The sequence below is a fragment of the Schistocerca serialis genome, chromosome 3 (assembly GCF_023864345.2).
Source record: "Schistocerca serialis cubense isolate TAMUIC-IGC-003099 chromosome 3, iqSchSeri2.2, whole genome shotgun sequence".
In the NCBI taxonomy this organism is placed as follows: Eukaryota; Metazoa; Arthropoda; class Insecta; order Orthoptera; family Acrididae; genus Schistocerca; species Schistocerca serialis.
Genome location: NC_064640.1, coordinates 883,385,513 through 883,400,147, shown reverse-complemented (window position 1 = coordinate 883,400,147; position 14,635 = coordinate 883,385,513). Strand labels below are relative to the sequence as shown.

The window sequence follows — 14,635 nt, the reverse complement described above, 5'->3', positions numbered from 1 at the left end:
CACTCTGACACACAGGAAACAGTCTGTCTCCAGATGGACACCCAAATAGAACAATACTTGGAAGGCTTTCCACTCCACTCCAGAGATGTTGCAGCAGAATCCAGGAACGGCCCACTTCTCTAGAGAGTCCTTCAATATGACCAAGATGTCACCCGCAGTGCCACCTGGCCTCCACTGCTTCTTAATTCGACATCACCAACTTCAAATTCATCAAGGTATCCCGCTACTAATGCAAGAAGGTCACACACAGATGCTGTACACAGGGGCCAAGAACATCAATGGGCCCCTCCTCCTCCTCCTCCCTCTCTCTCTCTCTCTCTCTCTCTCTCTCTCTCTCTCTCTCTCTCTCACACACACACACACACACACACACACACACACACAGAGTCTTATACTCAATGGCAGGCACCCACTCAGCCATGGGACCACCTCCACACAGAATTTGGCTGCTGCTTACTTAGAACAATGTGGTTTATTGTAGCAGACTCATTTTTTGCATTTTCCTTACGTTGCCAGATGGCAGCAGACAACATCAATGGCGGTTGGGATGTCGCAAAAATTTTAGCCATTGAAGGAACACCTCAGTTGTGGACAACAGACCTTAGTTCACGAAATCAATGACGTTCCAGTGATTCTGCACTCTCAACAACATTAAGCCTTTAATGACCTGCCTTTTCATGCAGTTCTAATATCTTAGCAAAATGTTTCATTTCCACTTTTGAAACACCTATGGTAAAAGCTCTGGGGTCAACTACCTCAGACTCAGCTTTTAATGTCTTTTTTAGCTTCTTACAGGTTGCCACCCATACATGGTCATAGCCCAGCAGAATTACTGAATGGGCATCCTCATCAGACACTGCTGGATCTTCTCTTCCCACTGTGTGAGTGAGCCAAAGAGGAAACAACACCATTTCAATTTCAGGTTGACCCCGGGCTGTATCTGCAGCACAACAATGACAACAGCTGGTTCTGCTGGTTACTGCATGCACGATGCTGCACAACCGCCGCAGTCAGCTTTGGTTGTGAGACCCAAGTCAGATTCTCCATTGTACAGAGGACACCCACACCACCCATTTCACCAGCTCACCACAGATGACAGGTGTCTGGTCCTTTCATTCCACCTACAACACGGGATCCCATGGACATCAATCCAAAGGATGAACCACCAGGGCTAGAAGCCCCAGCATTTGCACAGACTGCTTCTGAAGCTCCCATGCATTCTCTGGAGCCTCTAGTTCCAGGTCCACCATCATCTGGGGGCAAAAACGTCACCCCAGATTGATCACAAGGGTTTCCTGAAGCAATCATCCATGGCCACATCACCATCCTCACCCATAGCAGTCTGTCCTGTTCCTAGCCTTTAAGTCAATTCAAGAGGGGAGGGACCTTATAACCCCACCAGACATATCAATGGAAGATACAGAATTACTGACAAGTCTCACTCTATCTCAGGCAGGTGAGGGTGCTGGCAGCAAGGAAACCGATGCATCTCTAGCCAACAGCTAGCCAATTTAAATGAGAGCAACTAGCTAGCCAATTAAGCCAGAGCATCCATGAGCTCACTCTCATTCTCTGCTTTTACTACTTTACATGTCAAAAACATCTATTTGTGAAATAGGTAATAGAAGTTATGCTTCGACAACTACAGACGATAACTAACTATACAGTGGTTTCCACCACAATATAAGTGGTTTCCACCACAATATATCAGTCACTACACCTTTGTTATTATATAGCAATGGCCATATATTCAGTTTAACCTGCACGTACAATAAATTACTGGTATGAATCCTTTATTTTTCTTGTGGCTCAAGACAGTTATTTTAATTTATTGTAAACTTACAGATTTTTTTTTCATGTTGCAGTGTACTCACTGAAGTGTAAATGTTGCCTTACAAAAGTGAGTCACAAAAGTCACTACTGCCATTATTAAATTGATGTACTTGTCATCACTATATACACTAATGTTCAGAACCTTGATAAACAAGAGATAGGATGTTCATATTCACAGTTCATGTACCTTAGTATATTCTCAAGAAATCATTAGCATTTGAATCGTGTCAGCTTGTGGATTCAACATCAACATCAATATCACGGCACAACACCACCTACCAGTAAAATGTGCCTGTGGCTCTTGTTGTCACTAAAAAGCAAAGGTAATGGATCAGTGTGACTTGAGCATATATGTAGGAGGTCCCGCAGATCTATGCACAAACCATACCATCAAATCAGTGAGTCTAAAAGAGGGCACGTTATTGGCATGAGAGAATGTGATGCATCCATCCAAGAAATTGCTGCTAATGTGAGACAAAGAGTTTTGGCAGTGCAATGGGTGTGTGCACAATGGTTCACAGAAGGCCATAGAACACGACGAAAATGGTCAGATCACACCACACAGACCAACCCCCCTAGTAGACTGACACCTCATCCAAACGGCATTGCAGGACGGATCTGTGATCTTCTCAGCTCTGGCCCAAAAGTGGAACACACCGTGTACAGTATCAGAGGTGACACTCCATCACCGTTTATTACGGCATGGGTTAAGTGCACGTCATCCACTTCTCCACCTACCTTTGATGAATGTGCAGAAACATGCTAGACAGCAACGGTGTATGGAACGACATCACTGGGGATGGGAATGAAATCACATTGTATTTTTGGACGAATCCAAGTTCTGTTTGTTTGAAAATGATGGCTGCATTTTGATTCTCCCTATGCAGGGGGAGCAGCATCACAGTGATTGCATTCGCACAAGACATACAGCACAAACTCAAGGCCTTATGGTGTGGGGTGCTATTGGGTACAACCACAATTCACAGCTGGTGTGTATCCAGGACACAGTGACCAGTGTGACCTAAGCGAATGACATCCTGTGACCCATGGTCATACTGTTTCTGCACAACAACCCAAATGCCATTTTTCAGCAAGGCAATGCATGACCACATGTTGCTGCACGAACACATGCCTTCTTGGTGTCACAGGATATCAGCCTTTTGTCCTGACCTGCCAGATCACAAGACTTGTCTCCGACAACCACCACGGATGAACTTTGGAACCAAGTGAATGCAGCATGGATGCAGGATGGATACCACAGGATGCCATTTGCATCTTATACGTGTCGATGCCATCATACATGGAACAAGTTATCAGGGCCCATTGCGGACCCTGTGCCTACTAAGCAACAGGACACATGCTGAACTGAGGTGACCAAAATGCTAATCATTTCTGCAGAACATACTAATGTACATGTCCTGTGAATATGAAAGTCCTAAAGGTGTTTTGTTTTTTTCTGAACATTAATGTAAATTCTTGGGCATAGAGTGAATTATGTTTAATAGAATACAAACTGACTCATTCCCAATCATTACATTGTATCATGGAAATAATCAGTATAATATGTAACTGACTAGAATGAACATTGAGTCAGAGTCTTCAATCGAAGTCAAAGGTTTACTGAGCACAATACACTATAAAAAAGCAGCAGCTGGGAAAACAGTAACTTCTGTAGTTATCACTGGAAGCATTTATCTGTTTAACAAAAGGTAGTTTAAAATTTTTGAGAAAGAAATCAAAAATGTTGTCTGAAAATACTATGATCAGTAGTCTGAAAGTGGTGTGTTTACTTATTTAGGTAAAATATAATATTATCTCCATGCATAGAGATGAGGCAGAAGGAACCACAAATTACAGCATTATGATACAAAATGTTTAACAATGTTCATTCTACGATAACATACATTTATGTCATAACACTACAAAATTATCTACAAAAAAATCTGTAGAAAGAACGTAATTTACCATGATACTTCAATATTTACACTCATAATCTGTTTCTGAGACAGTTTTTTATGGTTTCCTGCAAGCCATATGACAGAGAATTTCCCCTTCTTGGCATAACACAGTAACTGGTAATTGTAAAACATGTTGCGCTGATCTCTGATTCGTTGTCAGCTGAAAACAGGAAATCATTTAATATTTTTCATATGGCACATGCAGCAACAAATGAAATCAAGATCCCAAAAATTGTGGTCTACAAGCTGTGGTTATCACTGGAAGTGTTTATTTATTCAACAAAAGATACTCCAAAACTTTTAAATGAGAAGTCACCAGATGAATGAATTAAATGAAATTTTGAAAGTGAATGAAATAAATCAGGAATCATGGGTTGAACATTTAATATTTAATAAAGGCATCTAAAGGTAAAAATCTACCAGAAATCGGAACAATTTCAGAGATCAGCATAAAAGTAAATGTTGATGGTACTGTTTTGTACACAGAGGTACAAGAAGCTGTAAGCCTGTTACAAAATAGGAAGTCTCCGTGGAAAGATAGAATGAAGTATCCAATAACTTAACAATTCGTCAAGTTGGTTAACAATGATATAGTTCACAACAAAATTCCAAATGAATGGAGAACTAGTATTACCATTATCAAGTACAAAAGAGGAGATAAGAAAAGCCCATCCAGTTGCAGAGGGATAAATCTACTAAGTTCTTAAATTTATACAAAAAATAATAAGTAATAAAATAAGAAAACCTTACAACCCTTGCAGAGGAGCAGTTGGTTAGCCTATAGATCTGGTAGGGCATGCATAGATGCAGTGTTCATTCTTACACAGGATGTAGAGAAGTCCATTGAACACAACAGACCAGCTTACTTTTGTTTTATTGACTTACTGAATGCTTTCGATAGGATTTAGTTAACGGGTGTGGTAAGCCTGCTCTACAATCGAGGTAGTCATTCCTACATAATAACATTGATGACATTTACTCCAAGAACTACATCCAGTTGAATTCTGGTTCCAGAACTAGCTGTATTCCAGTTGATGGCAGTATTAGACAGGCGACTCTCTGAACTCGCTACTTTTTAATATAGTCAAGGATGAGGTGATAAAGAGGTATTAGATGATACTAGTTATAGAATGACGGATGAAGAAATAAAAATCATTTGTTCTGCTGATGATGCAATTCCCTCAGCAAATAACAGTTTTGGCATCAGAAGGGTTGCTCTGCTGAGAATGCCATTAACATGTTCACTCATCAGATTGTACAAGCATTAAATAATAAAATAGCACTGCTCAGTTTTCTCTGCGACCTATCTAAGCCTGTGTGAATCACTATTCTCCTAGATAAACTGAAGTTTCATGGGACTGATGGTATAGCCAACCAATTGATAATGTTATATGTAAACACAAGAATGCACAAAGTTGTCTTTGGTAATTCAACCAATATAGTCTGGAGACATAATTCTGACGGGGAAGAAATCAAGTATGGGGTTCAATGTTACGTCGACTACTGTTCCTCATATACGTAAACAATCTTCTGTCTAATATACAACAAGCAGCATAACTTCTTTTTTGCAGATGACACTAGTATTGTAATCAATCTAAACAAACATACAGCAACAGAAGAAACGGTATGCAAAGTTCTTGATAGTATTATTGAGTTGTTTTATATGAATGGTTTCATCCCCAATTTAAAAGATAAAACATATTCAGTTCTGCACATATAGGACCACTACACCAATAATAAGTGTAACATATGGCAAGCAAATAATAAATAGGGTGAAAACTTAAAAACTCGTATCTGTTCATACTGATGAGAATGTCAGATTTTGGAATTCCTACAACAACTTAGTTCTACCACAATTGACACTTAGAATCACATAAATCTTCAGGTGAGATAAATCAGTGAACTGATATATTTTGCATATTTTAATTCAATAATGTCATATGGAATTAATGTCATATGGAATTAGTTAAGAAAGAAATGTTTCACTGCGAAAAAATGTGCTGTAAGACTAATATGTGGTGCTCACCCACTATAATATTGTAGACATTTGTTTACAGAGTTTGGCATTCTGACTACTGCTTCACAGTACATTTATTCCCTCATGAAGTTTGGCATAAATAATCCACTACAGTTCAGAAGGAACAATGATGTACATAATTAGAATACCAAATGGAAAAATGACATTCATTACTCCACATTAGGTAGTCTTTAGCACAAAAAGGATTGCACAATGCTGCAAGAAAAATTTTTGATCACTTACCAGTGATATAAAATGTCTGGCAGACAGCAAAGTAAAATATGAAAACAAAGTGAGAAAGTTTCTCCTTGACAACTCCTTCCATTCTGTGGAAAAATTTCTATTACTGTAATGTGTAGAAGGTTGTGGGCAGGACTTACTAACTCACAACATCAGCACATTATTTTTCTTTTTTCTTTTTGAAAAAAAAAAAAGCCTCAGAAATGTGTGACCATATGTAAAAATTAATTTGGGATGTGAAAGTAAGAAGGCCCATTCCACACCATCACAATCTTTCATGCAAAGTGATCCATGGAACACAAAACTAGCCAATCAACCATAGCATAGCCCGAGGTCTAGGCTAGGCTGAAAAGTGGTAATTTGGCTGTCAGGTGGCACAGTGAAGGAATGTAAGTCAGATGATGATTGTAGTAACAGAATTACCTGCAGCGTGGGCTAACGATTAAATCCATGCCATATTTAAACCCAAACACACTTTGCCACACTGAACACACTTTTCATCATAAAAATTAAAACTGAAGGGTAAATTTGCAACACAACCACCAGATAATTGACAATCGATATTATGGGCATATATTGTATACAAATGTCAATTTCACCTAGAAACATGCTATTACTAAAAACAATCTCAATTAAAATCATAAAGTCACGCTGATAAATTTGGATCACTGCAAATACTTTTTTTCATACTCACATGATACATGTAATAAATACTCACATGCTAAATGTAATAAACTAAAATGCTTTCCTCTATGGGTCAATGGAACTGTCCGATTCCACACGTCTGCTTTGGTTCCATAATGCTGTGGTGTGTGACGTAATTATGGCCCAGAGTTTTTGAGTTGGTTGTGTTTGGTGGTGGATGTGGAGGTGATGAGTTGCACTTGTGTGGTCGGGTTCATTTGAGTTTTGACTGTCATTGGGCTAACGTGGTTTTGAGTTTAGGTAGTTGGTGTGGTAAAGTGGATTGTGGACGTGTTTTCAATGACAGATTACGGTTATTTTTTGTTTGTGTGTTTGGCATTTTTGTGCAATGATGTCAGTACCTCTTTTATTAATGTGAAGCTAAATAATCAGTGTACTCAGTCATTAACATTTACGTCAGTTATAGCAAATAAGTTGTGTGACCAAAAGTAGGGAACACATACTCTAATATGGTAATAATATTTTTTATTATATGTCACTAAAATACATACAGGACTACAAAAGCTGTGGTGGCTCCATCAACAAGACGCTACAGCACCATCTACTGTTAGTGAAATCTGAAGCGTTACTTACTGTTGATATTAATTCCTACATAACGTCTGCAATCTAAAACTATAGTATTTACATGATTCTAGCTCCAAGAGCTGTGATGGCTCCATCAACAAGACGCTACAGCACCAACTACTGTTACTGTAATCTGAAGCGTTACTTAGTGTTGATATTAATTGCTACATAACGTCTGCAATCTAAAACTACAGTATTTCCACAACAATATTTGTGCATAATGTCACTAAAATTGAAAACTTGGTAAATGGTAAAAAACCAACAGTAAATACCTATCGCTTCTATCGTTACACTTCGGTACGCAAATGCTAAATTTCCAACACAACCAAATGTGCTTCACCAATCAACATATTCGCTCAACCGTAATTTACGCTATGAAATTTACGTAATCAAGCTTTCTACTGTTCCACATTACGTCTTAGATTGTACCATATTTACATCAGTAAAGACAAAATATACCATTTACAACTGCAGTAATGTGCACCCAATCCTTTTGAACTGGTATTAAATTTATCATCACTACTATGGAGCTAAGGTTAATACTTAATGGAATTTAACAAATGGAATTTTTCTCTGCATTGCAGTTACCTTTCTTTTTAAACCCACTAGCTATCTTAACCATCACAACAATCAACTTTATGGCGCCAAAATTGTTTCAGGACTGCCAACATGTCCAAAAAAATCTAAGGGTAAAGAATTACTAGGTACGTGCACACACAACAATTTGTCTGCTTAAATGTCTGCAACAGCACATCTCGGCAGACAAATCGTAGCGTGAGGATAGGAGATTCGCGCATATATCACGTGTGCGAAAACCTGGAAGTTGGACGTTTGAGCAAAATGGTTCAAATCTATGGCCGCAATCAGCATCTTCGAAGACAAATCGAAATGTGTGAACAGGAGGTCGCTACAAATTTGGGGCCCAAATGTGTTTTGGTCAGCTGTTAGGTCAATCTAGAGATTTTCGTTTATTTATTTACTCGTATTTCGTTCATACGGTAGACAAAAGAATTGTAGGTAAATGGAACAAGACAAATTTAACAAAGTATAAACAAAATAACCAAAAAAAAATTAGAGCTGAGATATTATAATCATAAATGTTAAAAGTAAACTGAATGTGCAATAACTATATATTGTGATATAACGTGAATATGAGAACAAAACACGGTTAGTATTGCAAACTTGAGCTTAGACTACAGTGAAACTGAAATAGAAAACAATAAAATAATAGATTATAGTTAATATATGGTATCAGTATATTAACAGTTGTAAAGTGCTAAAATTAAAGTACATCATTGAACATTTGCAAGTGGTAATAATAGATGTAACATATACAGTGTATCCTCCCTAAGCTACAATTAAGAAATAATTAAAATAACAAAACTGATTGAGACAGTAAAAAGTGTCTTTCAAATCACCTGGACCTCATGGCACCATCACGTCACAGAACCATCACATCAAGATAGGTACATTCACATTGTACGTCACGTCACAGTACATCAAGTCAATTCAAGTCATGTGATCTCAACGTGTATGGCTGTCTTCAACAATTTTTTTCGAGGGAATTGTGGTTTTTGTAAGATGATTTTCAACTGTTTTTACGCGCCAAGTGCACATACAGTCATACACAACGCGATATCCTGTATGCATGGATGCTGGACACCACATTTGTTCGAAAATGACATTTATTGGACTCAAATGGTCCGCAGCCTGCAGCTTGTACATTGCAGAAGGAAGACAGAAGTACAAAACAAGGCAAAAAAAAGTGTGGCTCCCAAAAACGTCATCACATGGTACAGAAGGGGAATTTCACACACTGTACAAGGGGCTCGAATATGAGGAACCTGCATTTTATGTTTTATGGAGTCAAAGCACTAGTATTATTCATTTCTTACGTCAGATTGCACCCAGAATTACTACCTACATCTACATCTACATCCATACTCCGCAAGCCACCTGACGGTGTGTGGCGGAGGGTACCTTGAGTTCTTCTATCGGTTCTCCCTTCTATTCCAGTTTCGTATTTTTCGTGGAATGAAAGATTGTCGGTATGCCTCTGTGTGGGCTCTAATCTCTCTGAATTTATCCTCATGGTCTCTTCACAAGATATACGTAGGAGGGAGCAATATACTGCTTGACTCCTCGGTGAAGGTATGTTCTCGAAACTTCAACAAAAGCCTGTACTGAGCTACTGAGTGTCTCTCCTGCAGAGTCTTCCACTGGAGTTTATCTGTCATCACTGTAACACTTTCACGATTACTAATGATCCTGTAACAAAGTGCGCTGCTCCCTGTTGGATCTTCTCTATCTCTTCTATCAACCCTATCTGGTACGGATCCCACACTGGTGAGCAATATTCAAGCAGTGGGCGAACAAATGTACTGTAACCTACTTCCTTTGTTTTCAGATTGCATTTCCTTAGGACTCTTCCAATGAATCTCAGTCTGGCATCTGCTTTACCGACGATCAACTTTATGTGATCATTACATTTTAAATCACTCCTAATGCCTACTCCCAGATAATTTATGGAATTAACTGCTTCCAGTTGCTGACCTGCTATATTATAGCTAAATGATAAAGGATCTTTCTTTCTATGTATTCGCAGCACATTACACTTGTCTACATTGAGATTCAGTTGCCATTTCCTGCACCATGGGTCAATTCGTTGCAGATCCTTCCGCATTTCAGTAGAAGTTTTCATTGTTACAACCTATGGATATACTACAGCACCATCCGCAAAAAGCCTCAGTGAACTTCCTACGTTATTCACAAGGTCATTTATGTATATTGTGAACAGCAACGTTCCTACGACAGTCCCCTGCGGCACACCTGAAATCACACTTACTTTGGAAGACTTCTCTCCATTGAAAATGACATGCTGCATTCTGTTATCTAGGAACTCTTAAATCCAATCACACAATTGGTCTGATTGTCCATATGCTCTTACTTTGTTCATTAAACGACTGTGGGGAACTGTATCGAATGCCTTGTGGAAGTCAAGAAACATGGTATCTACCTGGGAACCCGTGTCTATGGCCATCTGAGTCTCGTGGACGAATAGCGCGAGCTGGGTTTCACACGATCGTCTTTTACGAAACCCATGCTAATTACTACAGAGTAGATTTCTAGTTTCAAGAAAAGTCATTATACTCGAACATAATTCGTGTTCCAAAATTCTACAACTGATCGACGTTAGAGATATGGGTCTATAGTTCTGCATATCTATTCGACGTCCCTTCTTGAAAACGGGGATGACCTGTGCCCTCTTCCAATCCTTTGGAACGCTACACTTTTCTAGAGACCTGCGGTACACCGCTGCAAGAAGGGGGGCAAGTTCCTTCGCGTACTCTGTGTAAAATCGAACTGGTATCCCATTACGTCCAGCGGCTTTACCTCTTTTGAGCGATTTTAATTGTTTTTCTATCCCTTTGTCATTTATTTCGATATTTACCATTTTGTCATCTGTGCGACAATCTAGAGAGGGAACTACAGTGCAGTCTTCCTCTGTGAAACAGCTTTGGAAAAAGACGTTTAGTATTTCGACCTTTAGTCTGTCATTCTCTGTTTCAGTACCATTTTGGTCACAGAGTGTCTGGACATTTTGTTTTGATCCACCTACCGCTTTGACATAAGACCAAAATTTCTTAGGATTTTCTGCCAATGAACATTGTCATCACATCCTGTGAAAAACTGATTTGTTTAAGGTTAAGTTTAGTTGCCAATCCAGTGCAGATTTTTGCGCAATAGTCATATCTCCCTCAATACTCTTCCCTTAAAGATTTATAGGTTTTCTTTACATTTTGTATTTGGCTTTTAGTAGTTCAAGTGCGTCATTTGTACTGGGATTGGCTAGTGAAACCACATAAATATTTACCACTGATGCTTGCAACACTGTTTCACACACAATCCAGAGAGCTACTTAATATAAATAAGCCTGCCATGAACACATATTCAAACAAATAAGTTTCAGTGTCTGAGGATTTCAGTTCATTTCTTTATGAAACTACAAATCTCTGCCAACATTAAAATAAATTCCTCCTACAAATCAACCTGTTTCTACCCACACCACTTTTTTCACTTCAAGTAGGAGCCATATTGCAATTCATTTCATCATAAAATACACTCCTGGAAATTGAAATAAGAACACCGTGAATTCATCGTCCCAGGAAGGGGAAACTTTATTGACACATTCCTGGGGTCAGATACATCACATGATCACACTGACAGAACCACAGGCACATAGACACAGGCAACAGAGCATGCACAATGTCGGCACTAGTACAGTGTATATCCACCTTTCGCAGCAATGCAGGCTGCTATTCTCCCATGGAGACGATCGTAGAGATGCTGGATGTAGTCCTGTGGAACGGCTTGCCATGCCATTTCCACCTGGCGCCTCAGTTGGACCAGCGTTCGTGCTGGACGTGCAGACCGCGTGAGAAGACGCTTCATGCAGTCCCAAACATGCTCAATGGGGGACAGATCCGGAGATCTTGCTGGCCAGGGTAGTTGACTTACACCTTCTAGAGCACGTTGGGTGGCACGGGATACATGCGGACGTGCATTGTCCTGTTGGAACAGCAAGTTCCCTTGCCTGTCTAGGAATGGTAGAACGATGGGTTCGATGACGGTTTGGATGTACCGTGCACTATTCAGTGTCCCCTCGACGATCACCAGTGGTGTACGGCCAGTGTAGGAGATCGCTCCCCACACCATGATGCCGGTGTTGGCCCTGTGTGCCTTGGTCGTATGCAGTCCTGATTGTGGCGCTCACCTGCACGGCGCCAAACACGCATACGACCATCATTGGCACCAAGGCAGAAGCGACTCTCATCGCTGAAGACGACACGTCTCCATTCGTCCCTCCATTCACGCCTGTCGCGACACCACTGGAGGCGGGCTGCACGATGTTGGGGCGTGAGCGGAAGACGGCCTAACGGTGTGCGGGACCGTAGCCCAGCTTCATGGAGACGGTTGCGAATGGTCCTCGCCGATACCCCAGGAGCAACAGTGTCCCTAATTTGCTGGGAAGTGGCGGTGCGGTCCCCTACGGCACTGCGTAGGATCCTACGGTCTTGGCGTGCATCCGTGCGTCACTGCGGTCCGGTCCCAGGTCGACGGGCACGTGCACCTTCCGCTGACCACTGGCGACAACATCGATGTACTGTGGAGACCTCACGCCCCACGTGTTGAGCAATTCGGCAGTACGTCCACCCGGCCTCCCGCATGCCCACTATACGCCCTCGCTCAAAGTCCGTCAACTGCACATACGGTTCACGTCCACGCTGTCGCGGCATGCTACCAGTGTTAAAGACTGCGATGGAGCTCCGTATGCCACGGCAAACTGGCTGACACTGACGGTGGCGATGCACAAATGCTGCGCAGCTAGCGCCATTCGACGGCCAACACCGCGGTTCCTGGTGTGTCCGCTGTGCCGTGCGTGTGATCATTGCTTGTACAGCCCTCTCGCAGTGTCCAGAGCAAGTATGGTGGGTCTGACACACCGGTGTCAATGTGTTCTTTTTTCCATTTCCAGGAGTGCATTAAATATAGCACCATTATGTATAAAAATCCATTTTAGAAATGTAGTTGAGAGCAAGTAATTTAGTACGCTCATGTCAAAAAAATTAAGATGGCTACCTCACTGCTTCAATTAAGCTTTGGTTGTTTATTATAAATTTTAAAAAATTAATGAACAAAACAAAAAATTTATAACAAATAATGAACAACAAACAATAGATATCACCAACGAAAACCATGGTGAAACGAAATTTGGAAATCTGGGCATGGCCATGTATTGGATCATTAGATCAACAACAGATGGATGATGTCAACCATCAAAACTTATTTCCTGACGAACTTTGAAGGTGCTGTAATGTGATGGGATGGCCATTGTGGATGGCATCATTTGTAATGCTTTGCAGAAAGTTAGGAAGGGATGTGACATGAGGTGATGTGACGGCTAGTGTGAACTGCCCGTGGTCATTCAGTTTATTCTTAAATTGTGTCATTGCACTGGTAAGATTTTTATCCTCTATGGGAGTGCGCTGAACACCTTTGTACTTGAGTAATGAACTACCTTCTACACAAGACTCAAGTTTTTGCTGTCAATATGCAGGTCATGTCTAGATCTTGCATCGTGATTGTGATAGGGTACTATTGGTTTTGTACATGGAGTGGTTCGTAATTAAAAAGCACACAAGGGAAAGGATATACTGTGAGGTCATTGTTAATATTTTATGTTTTTTAAAAATATGTATGCAAGAATGATTTCTATTGACTTTACTTAGAATCCATCTTTGCATTTTTAGTGAATTCTAAAATGGTTGGTTCACATCAGTGCTTTAGACAGTTCATTGATGACATGTGGAAGTCACACATGTTGTGGAAAATTAGGACTAAAGTGTACGGTGATTAAGGTTACAGTGCTTTGATAGAGAGAACAAGAGTAGTTAACACTACAACAAACAGGGAAACTACAATTTTTTTTTAAATATCATTGTGGACTTAACACCAGGAAAATTATTATTTGAGGTTCTTTTGAGCTTAGAAATCTTTTACATCACATTCACATGCATTAGGATTTCTAACATACTTACATTCACTACTGTCCTATGCTATAATCCTTTGTGGAAGTGTAGATAAAATAAAAGTATTTATTCTACAGAAAAGTGCAATTAGAATATTGTGTTAAGTTGAAAAGAGTATCTTGCTGCAATATCATGAGGGAGAGAGGAATTCTTATACTTATATGTCAGTACATTTACATGAAATATGTGCTCCATAACAAGAGTGAATTAAATGTAAACTGTACAACCACAACATTACAAGTAAAACTTTTCAGTAGTCTATGAATCTTTATCTAGAATTCACAATCAATTTTTATACTCTGATGCAAAACTTTATAACTGGTTGCTGGTAGATTTTGGGGAGGGAATTGAAAATGTCCACATAGCAGTACCTCATTGCCCACTCCTAAAATTTATTAGAATATAAAGTGAAGCAGTCATTAATCCCAAATTTGTTTGGAACACCAGAGTTCTTCACTAGGCACGATCCTGTTGGAAGTGGAATGCTATTACATTATCTTCCTATGACCTTTGAACTTACTTACCCAGCCAGTTGTAAGAGGACCTATTATTTAATGTGGATTCCAAACCACACTGCAACTCAGCACTTCTCACGTCAAGAAACATTGCCAGAGGTGAAAGAAGTGGTAAGAGATAATATGGAGTTCGAAACACATCTAAAAATGTAAAAATTCTATCTGTAACTTTTCACAATTGATACATTAATTTACTGAGATACTTTCATTAAA

The 14,635-nt window shown here is 39.9% G+C and overlaps 1 protein-coding gene across 1 annotated transcript in view; it reads right to left on the bottom strand.

Moving 5' to 3' along the window:
* Window positions 1–7,966, bottom strand: part of LOC126471296 (uncharacterized) — a 172,406-nt gene extending 164,440 nt beyond the window's left edge. Inside the window, exons 1-2 of the mRNA XM_050099416.1 lie at window positions 7,906–7,966; window positions 3,799–3,951 (exon numbers count right to left, since the gene is read on the bottom strand). Of these exons, the coding sequence (XP_049955373.1) occupies window positions 3,799–3,923 (125 nt within the window). The 5' untranslated portion in view covers window positions 3,924–3,951; window positions 7,906–7,966. The remainder of the gene's footprint in view (window positions 1–3,798; window positions 3,952–7,905) is intronic.
* Window positions 7,967–14,635: the final 6,669 nt, after the last annotated feature.